Genomic DNA, 12,806 nt, shown 5'->3' with positions numbered 1-12,806 from the left:
TATTTTTTTTCTTTAAAGTGACGTAAGCCTGAATGACTGCAAAGCGATGCAAATTTCTGAACTGTAGCTAAGTGGATGCACAATAAATTGGCTTTATTTTATAGCAAAACAAGTATATGTACAATATGCACTTTCTAGTCTGGTTTGATATATGACAGGCCAATTACGAGCCTTTTATTGTTATTCTTTTTTAAATGGCTGACATACAGAACATCAGACGCATCCCTCATGCTGCGGTAACATGTTTCATTGTTGTGGCCTGGCTGATCCACGTGTTTGTTCTTGAGGATTTGTCTGTTTTCCCTTGATTGTTTGCTCGAAAGCCCGATGCTAAACTCATGTCTTAAGAACACTGAGCTTTTAAGTGATTATCTTAGCTTAGCAGGAGGAAAACTGGATGCAGGGGGCGACGGCTTAGACGGCACTCTTCGGGCTTACCAATGAATACCTCGAGTGAACGACGCCCCCTAATCAAAGACAATTCACAATCCTGCAAACGCAATGATTAAACCAGCAAAAATACGGCATTTGAATTCGGTTTGGAGTGAATAGAGCCGGCAAAAAGGTACTGCTTTCACGATGTTGCCACTTTTCAGTCGACAGCTGCTGCTTTTCACGTGACTCCACATGTCAAACTGACCATGGATCAACTCCAGTGAGTGTGTATACAAAAGACCGAAGAGCTGAAATAAATGAAGAAAGACTGTACAACAGCTGGCCTCCACACTCACTTGTTGATGACGAGATCGGGCGCGAAGCAGAGCATGTTGCCGTTGCACTGCTCATACGACCTCCAGCCCAGACTGAAAGACATGAGGAAGAGCCAGGAGCACTGCAGCAACGTCATCTGGTCATCCAGGTGGAGGTTGCGGAAGCCTGCGGAGGTCAGATTAAACAGGTTAGACGGGATACGTACAAACCGAAAGAAAACGGCGATGATGTGATTACGTGACACCGAACAGGAGAGACGATTGTTGTCAATAGTACAAACAAATGCTGCAGACTAACCGTCTCGGTCTGCCCGAATGAACCAGCTTTTACTTACTTTATTTGAGTTTTATTCATTAGGTCAGGACTACTCTACGAATCTCACTTGATTTCACTAGTGTCTGTATTTCCCAGGATGCCTCTTGTCTTCGGCCTGCCGATAACTGGGATCGTCCAAACACATTTTCGTTTATCTATATAGCTCTAGCAGGATTACAGCACATGAGAAGTCTATTTATTTTACACCTGCTTTAAACCCGTGCTTGGTTATGTAACCGTCTGCTCCCGCACCAACCTTTGACCATTTCTCCTCTCAATAACCTCACCAGTGCGCACAACAAGGAGCGACGCCAGATCTGTCCACCATCATACAAACTAAGAGAATGAAGTGCGGCGGTCAATCCGAAACACGACCTTGATGTATGCGACGTGACCGACAGCAGCAGTTAAAGAGTGTGAAGAGAAAATCTACGAGCAAATACTTGGAGCGATTAGAAGGTCATGTGCCTTCTTTCTCATGACCAGAAACAGTTTTAAAATTCCAGACTTTGTGATTCAACTGAAATAAACCCCAACATTACTGGTTTTTTTCCCTTTGTTAGTGTTTTCCTCATTTCTTACAAGAGTTTAAGGTGCCTCAAACAAAAGAAAAACGTGGGATAAATTCCTTTATGAGCTGAAATCCCAATGCAATTCCTCTTTATTTCTTGTCTAAATGAATTGATTGTGTTCACTGATTTGATATGACGAGGAGAAAAAGACAACGGTGAAATAGAAGAGCCTTGCATTTATGGATTAAGGCTGCAGAATGTCACAAATATTGTAAAAGATTGATTCAATTGCAATAAATTATTAGTTTCAATGCAATATGCATACACGCCTTGAATATCAACATATCTGGCCGAAACGATGGAGCCACACTGCCTTAGACTGTATATAAAGCATTGTATTTCACATCATACAAACTCAGCAGCACCAAATTCAAGGAAAGACATGAACAACAAAATTAACAAAGGCACAATTACACAAGAAAATATAAATATTAGTCAAGTATTTCCAAAGGCAATGAAAAACCTAAAATAACACTTTCAGCCTTCAGTTGGCATGAACTTCTATATTGGCTCTGTAGAACTGATGACGTTGGAGAGTCATGCTGGGAGACTTGCTATCTCATATCTTAGCGTGTGAATCACAGTGTGCAGATCTCATCTCATCGCCTCTCAGAATCTCTGGAAACTTTTACACTCGCGTACTTCCTCCTATTCTCTGTGTAAGATTATTTAAGACTCGAGGTTTTTGACTCAAGACTCTTTGGACGCCGTGCTACAAAAACTGAAAGCACTTCGTTTGGGAGATGTTTCAATTGAAAAAGCTTTCGGTTAAAAAAAACAAACAAAAACAACATGTCAGTTCTCTTTTAAAAAAACGGTAAAATGGTAATCATTTCCACTATGTTGCAGGAACATCACATAATAATTAGATATTCGAGGAGACATTGACCTTAGCCTTGACCTTGTCAAAATCAAAGTCCTGTGAACATCAAGGATTCGAAAGTGAACTCTTTCATGGGCCACAAAGGCTCTTCTCTTCCTTCTGTAATTACGGTTTCTGCTGTTGCAGAGGTCAAATGTTTCATCACATGGCTGCCAAAATCTCTCTCCTGCCAGGAGGAGCCATTTAAAAACTTTTTTTTTTTCCTTTTTATATCGCCTAAATTTAGAACCATGGAGCCCTTCCACAATAGCCTCCACTGCACCAATTACAAGAACTGAATGGCCGTCAGCCCGATCATGATTTAATCAGTTAAAAAGGAAATCACTACTAAACAATAGCTCCTTTTTTTAAAATTTTATTGAGTGCATGATTCCACTCATCCAAGAAAAGGCTGCAGTCTGAATCTGGAGATTACCATCAAACTCACTAATGTCAGCCACCTGTTCCAAACACCAGAAGACACTAGAAACACTGGAAACACATCGACTGAGCATTATTTGACCTGTAGCAGAGGATTAGCTTACTGGTGGATACAATTGAGGGCTTTTTTCATTGTGCACTCTGCGCTGGGTCTACAAACATTATAGCACACAAACAGACAAATTCACCCTTTTATCTAACGCTGACATGACTTTTTTCGACCCTGCGGCATGATTTTTTTTTTCTTTTTTATACATTAAAAGCAGTAAGCGACTGAAAGCGGGTGCCTTTTGTTTTTCCCACCAGTGGCTTGACCCACTTCACTTCCATTAATCCCATTTACAAGCTGAAAATACAGCCAGTGACACACTCTGCTCGAGCAGTGCCGAAGCAAAGGTCAAAGAGTATAAAGAGCTTTTCGTTACCTGGCAGTGATTTGGCCCACTTGACGGCGGAGATGACCTGCTGCCCCCCGAGCCTGTTGAGAGTGGTCATGAGCCGCGAAGAAGTGTCGGGCAGCGTGCCGTCGTATCCCGAGTAGATGATCTCCGGTTCGATGGCCTTGAGCACAGACAGCATGGTGGGCACCAGCTGGGGCATGCACCTGGGGATGACGGGAACCGGCATGTTCTTGATGGGCTCCGATGATCCAGAGGCCCGCTGAGCTTTTATCTTGAAGAGCTTCTTGTTTTTCCTCGCTGGGTGAGTGAAGGAGCAGGAAAAAAAAAAAAAAAAAAAAAAAAAACTTTTAGTTTGAGAATTATTAATTAATACATCTAGAAAGTTCCAGGCATGAGCATTTCAGAAACTGGTGACTGAGTCAACCGATGCACGACCACTTCAAGAACTTAGGCAGAAAATATCCATCCATTATCCATCATTAGATCTGAGCACATGATGAGTGAACTACTGAAGATGAATGAATAGAGCCTGGCCTAAGAAGCAGTGATTTCTGCTGTGACATCCACACTTTGGAGTTTAGAGAATTTAACACAAACCCATCAGAGCATGGGTTCTTCCCGTCTTTATCACAGGCTCAAAGTCGGCGATGTTGTGTTCTAATGGAGAATTTCTTGGCACGGGTTCAGCCTCTTAGTGCCCGTTAAGTGTCATTTAAGCACCAGAGCCAAGAGTATTTTTTTGTTTTCCATCCCTGACTGAAGTGTACCCACTTTCTCAAGGCTTGTTCCAGCAGGATAACGCACCGAGCACATCACAAAACTCCAATCATCTCAGACCGGTTTCAGTGTAATTTGGTCCTGAATGTGGAGGAAATTCAACGGAGCAGCTTCGGGATGAGGTGGAACTGAAGATTTGGATCACTGATTTGGATCTCAGTTGTGTTCTATCAATGAGAGAGAAATGTCTTTTGGCTGCTCCTCTCCAGTGGGGTCAAAGGCCTTGTTCAGGGACCTACAACAATGACTACTGCCCTGTGGGGCAGTTAGTGAAACTGAACCCAATCTCAGAGGAATGTTTCCAACCCACTGAATTCAGCTATGGAGGAAGGGCACCTGCATCCTGCTGCTCTGACCGGGAGTGGACTTCTGAAGTCTAACAGAACTTTTCCATTATGTAGACCAGCAAATTTCACTGTCAATATTTAAAATTAAAAGTGTAATAAACCTCTCAGTTCAAATGACACTTTTCTTTTTAATTCCCATGAAATGAGTTGTGCTTCCTCCTTGGATTCACAGATAAATTATGAAACTAAAGAAAGAAAGAAAAAAAAAAAATTTCCTGTGCAAAATTGCTTCATTATTATCCTCATCCTCTGGATTTTGTTTTTTTTTAATCATGGATGACGGGCAACAGATGAGTGAATGGCTAGTCACAAATTTTACACACCGTCATCACTTACGCACATTTCGTGGGTGAGATGAAAAACAGCAATTTGCCTGCATTTGTCCACAATATGTAGACTACCTGGGCACCGATTGGACATCGTCTCTCACTGAATGTGTAAAACATGTCAGATGTTGGAGGAAAAAAAAAAAAGCATGTTTTTTTTTTCCCCCCCTACTCTCTACCTTTTTTAATTTCCTCTCCTGGCGTTTCTATGGCAACTAAGAGCCTTTCTGGTGGGAGTGTGTTTGTTGATGCACCGACGTCCATCAAATCCCTCTCTCTGTCTTTCTGTCTCTGCCGCGCCGCACATGAAACTACCTTCCAGCCTCTGTCTGACAAAGATGGCACTCTTCACATGTAATCCTCACTCGGAGCTGGTTTTGATAAACAACTGGCAGCAATTTCGTGGCCTGAGGGAGCGCCGGCTGAACCGGCACGAGAACCGAGAAGTTTCAAGCACTCAGGCCGTGGTCGTGCTCCACCTGTTGCTTCGCATTTCCATGTTCCCTAACCTTGGCACAGCCTAATCGTTGCAATGTGTTCTAGACGTTTCTCCGGGCGAGGAGAACCTGGTGAAGAGAAACCACCAGGTGATTCAAGGTTGCAGACTCGTCGTTGATTTATTCATTTATGAGTGTGCGTGAGGAGTGGGCACGCTCTCATTCCGACTGCTTTGCACTCATTTACAGAGCGGCACATTCACAGACGATGGCACCTACACACACACACACACACACTGAGGAGTGACCAACACCAGCTGATCCACACAGAGGCTGCTCTGTTCTCTTTTTTAGAACAAAATGTTAATAAGAGACGTGTACATATAATTCCTTATGACAGTGACTTAAAGAGTCCCATTAAGAAGACTGTTAATATAAAAATAGCCGTTACGTCACAGTGGAATATCTGTGCTCACAAGCCTTTTTCCACCAGAAGACAGAGCTGCGGCACAGAGCTGTGGCCTTGCACTTCACACAGGAGGCAGTTTCTTCACTTTGATCTCAGTTTTAACAATCTTATAAGCTAAAACTCGCTGCACTGTACAACATGAGTCTAAAAAACTGTGCAGTTAACTGTGCGCATACTGCATGCTACATTTCTATTGGATAGTTTGTTAAAATAAGTCACAGATCACCCAAAGTTTTTGACAATGTCTGAAATTTATCGCAGGCCGTCTTTGGCCGTAAGACCATGGCGGCGGCCGTCCTTGAACTTGACTCAGTGTGACGCAGGACCACCGATTTACAGTCAAAACCAAAGATATCTCGGCGATTCTCTCATGACTGTTATCTTTGGCCTGGGAAGGCTGAAAATCGCAGTGTCATTTGAAATATAAAGAAAAAACGATATGGAGTAGATACTTTCCAAGATGAGCAGAAACACTTCCTATTAAACAAAACATAACTACAGAAACTTGAGTTTCAACTGCATGCAATGCAGAGTCTTAGTGGAGGGCAAGCAGGACCTTCATATCAAGGCTCAAAGCAATACTAATGGCTTAATGTATTTAATGTTGGTATGCATGCGTTTTTTTCTATTCACATGACAATCTGTTGCTGTGATAATGTAATCTGTAATCAGCATGTGATTTCATGTTAAGGGAACAGATGTGCCCGACTTTCTGTCTGAACTACTGCTGAATGTGCTCGAATGAAAACGCGAAAAGAACACAACTTTCAATGAAGTGCATTTGAAGATGAATGAGAAATGTCAATCCCGGATACGTAGGAGCACATGGGCTATAAAGGCGAAACCAACGCGCTATGATATGATGACAAGTTTTATTTTTCTATTTATTGTGAGGGTTGCTGGAGTAAGTACAAAACAGACTAACTGGAGGTCGTAATGGAAAGAGTGGGTGGCAGCGCCGCCGTGCCAGTGACATTAAGGCTCGAGGGGAACTTCATCAGAGAGCAGAGTATAACTCAAGCCAAGGTCAAATTTCAAACAATTTCTGTTTTGTTTTTTGTTTTTTTTTCACAACTCTAAAGTGCCAGCTGTAATGGTTTAATGTTTTTTTGTTTTTTTTTCTTAAAAACATGTCTGGAAACTAATGAAATATTTATTACTAAATATAATTCATCATACATGTGGTATTATACTGTCCATATCATGAAATATCAAGCTTGAGATTATACTTCCAGCAAAGGCAGTGTAGTGCACATCCCACAATGTTCCTCATTTTGAAAAGAAGGGGGAAAAAAAAGCCGACAAGCTGCCACCAATGCATCCATGTACCTCTAAGAAGCATGGCTTCAAAAATAAAAAAATACCAACTTGACACAAATCACCTTAATTTGTGTGCAATGTTGACTTGAATGTATCTAAATGTGACGATCAAGGACACCAAGGCTTGAATATCATTGAAGAGGATGTGAATTTGTAATTTATTCTCTTTCAAGGAGGGATTTATTAAATGTCTCAGTCTTCGAGTGACTGCTCCCTGCATGCAGGGCGATCTGAACAAATGAAAGAAAAGTCTGCATTTCGTTTCATCCAGAATAAGACTATATAGGAAAAGCTGAAGATGCTTTAACTGTTGTTTCGCTGGTATCACCAGCAGGCGAATGTTTAAAGAACCCCAACAAAGCTCCACTTGGTTTGATGAGCAATCGGTTGTTTACCTTCCAGGTTCATTCCGGCCTGAAGACATTTCCTGAAGCGACAGGCCGGACAGTTCTTCCGGCGGATCTTATCAATGATGCAGTCATTTCTCCCTGCACACAGGTAGTTGTGCTGGCCTGCAAAGAGAAGAGGCAGAAGTAGGAGGATGAGGGAGACATTTTAACTAGCTAAGAAGGATTGAGAAGGATTAACCTGAGCAGAATGCATGACCACACTAACCACCTGTTGATTTCGCAGTAAGCCTGAAAAGCCTGTGGGGATCTCTGCGTTGACGGCTTCACTTGCTCAAGTCCGCACTTATAACACATGACTTTATCTGAGTCTGTGTGCCAACCTATTAGACCCACATCATTCAGAACTCGACCACGTTCCTATTCACACACCTTTAGAAGGTTTCTGAAAAACACCCAGTTTGATTTCAGCTGTAGATGCTTCAGACGGCCCTGTTATGTTCTTTTGCTCCCCACTGAATATGGTATATATGATTAGGATGTGGGGAAATGAGCTACAGATGAAACTGTGATTAGATTAATTGGATTTAGAAAAGCAGGAGAAAAAGATTTGTGACCACAGGGAAGAAATTATGTCCGATTTATACACAATTTTAATTATTCACATTCCTGTGTTTTCAATCTTTTGTGAGCAACAGCAGTCTATGGGAAAGTAGAGTGCAAATTGTTTTATATACAGTATATAGTCAGGTTTGATGATCAAGAAGCACACCTCTTTTTGGGGGATTTGAACTTACTCTCAGTGTATCCAAAACTCGAGCTTGCATGCACAAAATAGCTCTAAATTAATCTTAAAACATGCAGGAATCACAGCACATGCAACGCAACACCCTCTAACATTCTCAGTTTTCAGTTTTGCTGAATAAATGTGTAAAGCCAGGCATTTGTTCACTGTGTGTTCACTAAGAATAGATGCAGGTGCACAATCATAAACATGCCTCCAACTTCCTATCGTCTCTTCTTTTCAAGTGCATTTACAGGCACATTTTTGGAGGGTTAATCTCAACACTACCGGATCAATACACTGCGAGAGTATACTCAAACAAATGCTACTATTCATACAAATTGATGTGCATGTGTGATGAAGTCTCTATTTCCTGTCTCAAAATCTTTTGTGTGCACTTAAAAATTACACTTACTCGGGTACTTACTTGAGAAGGCTGGAAGTTTTGTAAATATAACATATTTTTCTGATTTTGACAATAAACTGGCTTTAATTTTTCAGTTTGAAAAATATAAATAAATAAATACAAGCCTGAAGAGGAAGTTAACCACTTTTAGATCGAGTTTAGACTAGTTTACATTTGAGGCTGTAGCTAAAACTTTACCAAATCTGGGAGATCTATTGAACATCAGGCTGTTATATCAGCTGAGAAGAAGTAGTCAAAGCCACAGTGGGGATAGTGTTTTGCCTTGAGGATATATGGTTCTTGTGTGACAGAGCCTGAGGGGCGTCACATGAGCAGGATCTTTCCAGCTACAACACATTCTTTTGAGTTCAAACCGAGACGTGATCAATCGACGAGACAGTGGTCATAAAGACATGTCTCATACAGCCGTATCAGGCCATTCAATAAAGTGCATGTTTAGAAGACAAAAAAAAAAAAAAAAAAAAAAAAAAAAAAGCATTAATGAAACCTGAATCAAGCCAATACAGATCTGAAGCCAAACTTCACATCTGTTGATAGATGACCGATTGAGAGAAACCGCTAAGAAACGTTAACGGATTCATTTAATCTTAGTGTTACCGTTCATTTAAGACACTATGAAATTTATAAAAAAGGGAGGGAAAAAAAAAATCTTAAAATGACCTAGCATGCAAAGTATTTTGAGCTTGAGCAATTTTCATAGCCCTTTCTGAAGAGAGATCGTTTAAAAGAATTAGAAAAAAAAAATAAATTTTGAGTGATTGACTCAGTAAATTATAGTCCAGTCCACCTTCAACAATCCCTACACATTTGGAGAAATAAATCATCATTCAATCATCAGTAAATCTTCATTTATCTTTGTTATAGGTATCATATAGAGTGACAACAACCCAAACTGAAATTCACTCTGAATGCTTAATAATCAGGTATGTAATTTATTCTCTCACCAAGAGGTTTCCGTATAGCTGCAGTAAACGTCTTTACCTGACACAAAACGCCCTTTGAGATCATAAACGCTGATCTACTGATAATTAAAGATCATTAGAAGAATCCCATGTTCAGAGCAGCGTTTTGATCTAAAGGTCATTCAATGATATAAGCGGCAGAAAAATGAAAAATGTGAAACAAACCGCGTACAGTGTGCGTGACTCATTCCGCAGTGGAACTGTATGCCAGAGGCACACGGCCACATTAGCTAACAAATAGTATATAAAATTATTGTCCAAGAGAGTGAAAATAAGAGCTGCCTTTGTACTCCCAAAAGCCTCAGACATTTGCTGAAACAATAAACTCTATTGAACTCTCTGTTGGCAGCATAAGAAGATGAATTATACAAAAGTTTCTCAATGTACAAAAGTTGCATTTTCAACAAATGATCTGAAAGTCTGAAGTAATGTTCCCACAATGACACAATGAGCTGGACAACACTACTTGAACAAATAGCATCCTCCTGGTTCAACCACAGAGAAAATCAGGTGTACAGCAGTAAACGTTCAGTTTGTATCAGCAGAACTTTAGTACGAATTGTGGGGCCACTGCGGCGTAATGTATAAATAACATCATTTAACTTCAATTTAGCGGTGAGGGTGTTTAATCAGACCGCCATCAACAGTTAAGCGTAATTTGCAGCGACGGTTCGGTGTGATGGCGAACGCCCGCCCGCGATGGTTGTGTGAGGACAGAGTTCACAAAAGGACTGGCCCATAAACGACGCGTCCACGAGACAGCACAGGTGCCTGCCTCTCAGCTGATCGCGCTTCAACTATAAACAGGAAACACCAAAATAAAACAGGATGTCGCACATTCCAGCCCCGTGACTGGTTGAGCGCCTGCACGTTCCTGCGCGGGGGCTGCTCCGGACTTTGAAACTTTGTGTTTGTTACGGTTTCAGATCTTTTTCCATTGTTAGAACAAGGCCAAGGAGAGAAGATCAGAGTCACTGAACGGGGAACACTGAATGGCAAGAAAGTTAACTTCAGCACTTTGAAGATGGAAATATCGAGGATTTAAAGTGTTAATAAATACGTTCTCCTCTTTTTTGTCTGTGTAGAATTTTTAAAACGGTTTAATTTCTCAAAGTTGTGTAGTTTTGCGTCAAACGTTAGAAATACTGCATTGTGATTTTTAAGAAAGAAGTGGGCGGATCAAACATGGGAACATGGAATAAAAGGACATCAGATGAAAAGGGCATAAAAATAATATAATATAGAAATAAAAAAACCATTACAATATCATGTTTGACTCACAATGTGTGTACTAAAATTGTGATACTTGGTTCGAAGCAAATTGTGTTTAATTCTGTGTTAGTGTATGAGTGGTGACAGCTCTGATATACTGAACTTCAATCTGAAAATACATTTATCGTACGTTGTCCAGTCTGCTGTTGAAGCTGATTTGATCAATAATCAATCAAAACATATTTGAAAATGTTAAGAACGTTGTAATGTATTTTATTGGCTTTGATGCCGAGTTGAAATGAAATTGCACTTCAACGTTGATGGATACAATACATCAGGATGAGAATTCAGCTTTTAGGGAGAAAACCAAACAGCTGTCAAAGTTAGAGCGGAGCCACCTCTGAAGCTTAAGAATAATCGTCTTCCAATCGGGTTGAAAGCGAATCTCTCGGGTGGTGTGATGACAAGATAGCAGCGAGAGAGCTGCCAGTTGCAGCCACTTCTGATATCACAGGAAGTCATTGCAAACAACGGCGTAAACAGCCATCTGTGGTGTCAGGAGTGCCAGCTGAATCCCACCGGTGTCCTCGCTCTCTTGCGCTGCCCTGATCTGCGAACGCGGGCTCGCCGTCATCCACCAGCACGGGTCGTGGAGCCAATACCATAAAATAATGAGAATTCAAGGGATTTTTATTTTATTTTCTTCTATGGAGTGGTTTTAGAATAAAAAAAAATAAATAAAAAATGCAGGGATACAGTCACATACAAGTGAGTATTCATCAAAGAAATAGGTTGATTAGGTGCAGACTGTCTCATATATATTTGAGCTCTGACCTGTATAGGAAAGGTTTTTGATGCTTTTGAGCTCATGAAGTCTTTCAGATTTCTAATGCCTGTTGACTGAAGCATTAGAGCACCTGAAAATCCCAAACCTCTACATATAACAATTTAAAGCAAGCTATACTGAACATATTTCATGAAATTACGAGTTCTTATGACTGGAAATGTACTCACCTCTGCAATCTGAACTTTCTTATAATTGTAAAAACTGCAAAAGCATTTTAACACAATTTAATATTTTTGATAAAACTATGAAGCTGCACACCGGTCCACTGTGGATGTAGAAACATCTGAATTACACTTATTTTGTCTCATCAGTTACAGGTGTGTGTGTGTGTGTGTGTGTGTAGATTTTGTGCGTACACACACGCACACACAGACACACACAATACAGTACAACACAAAATTTTGATTCAGCAAAACACTCAACAATCATCTCTGCTGGCTATGTTATGCAAAAGAAGATTCAAAGCTTTCTTACAGTCAGACACATTCTAAACAGCTGGGAACACACGAAGAAGCACACGAGCGGCATATAATGAGAGGAAAAACTGAAGAGGTAATTTTTGGCATCAGTTCTCAGGAGGTAATCTGGGTCAAGAGACAAAGAATAGGACTAATTAGAGAAAGTGTGTGATTGCAATTTTTGGATCTACCACCTGTGGGGATGATGGGGTAGAACTGTTCCAGGCAGAAATTATGGAGCACAAAAATCATTCACAGGCAGTATATGACTGATTTGAATTACCAAATCAGGACGTTTGCATGCATTAACAGATAGCTGGCAGAGGAGGCTGTGCATGTGCCCAGGCGGAATGATCATATTTTAGTGCTGAAGGCATACAAGGACACGGGCAAATCAGAGGTGATAGTGTTCCCATAACCATCAACATCAGAGGAATTACAATAATGATCATTATTATTGTTATTATTATTGAAAGTGCATTTATTTACCATCTGTGTTTTGTCGTGCTCTCCATCCTTCACCACAGACACAACGACCGTAGAATGGAGAAGGGGAGAAAAACAAAAAAAAAATGACAGATGTAACTTTCTCATTTCTACTGTTGAAAGTTCTTGAAATAAAAGTCACATGTTAAGTTGTAGTGCTCAGCAGTTACACCAGCACCACATAGGAGCATTTATTATCTGACATATCAGATAACAGTCAACAATAATATAACAACAATTTGTAATGTAAAAATTTAAAGACATAACAGGCTTTGTTAAACGTTTAATTCTGAGCAGGAGATCAC

At 40.6% G+C, this 12,806-nt stretch overlaps 1 protein-coding gene across 2 annotated transcripts in view; it reads right to left on the bottom strand.

Annotated features, from left to right (window-relative positions):
- The window catches only part of LOC115395702 (glucocorticoid receptor), a 59,095-nt gene that overhangs the window by 9,708 nt on the left and 36,581 nt on the right, over positions 1 to 12,806 (bottom strand). Inside the window, exons 4-7 of one of the 2 annotated variants that reach the window (XM_030101335.1) lie at positions 12,505 to 12,531; positions 7,374 to 7,490; positions 3,327 to 3,599; positions 732 to 876 (exon numbers count right to left, since the gene is read on the bottom strand). In XM_030101335.1, coding sequence (XP_029957195.1) covers positions 732 to 876; positions 3,327 to 3,599; positions 7,374 to 7,490; positions 12,505 to 12,531 — 562 coding nt within the window. The remainder of the gene's footprint in view (positions 1 to 731; positions 877 to 3,326; positions 3,600 to 7,373; positions 7,491 to 12,504; positions 12,532 to 12,806) is intronic. The other variant, XM_030101336.1, reaches the window with a different exon arrangement.

The sequence above is a fragment of the Salarias fasciatus genome, chromosome 10 (genome assembly GCF_902148845.1).
Source record: "Salarias fasciatus chromosome 10, fSalaFa1.1, whole genome shotgun sequence".
Lineage (NCBI taxonomy): Eukaryota > Metazoa > Chordata > Actinopteri > Blenniiformes > Blenniidae > Salarias > Salarias fasciatus.
The sequence above is the reverse complement of the archived record's forward strand: the minus strand, read 5'-3'. Positions and strand labels throughout refer to the sequence as shown.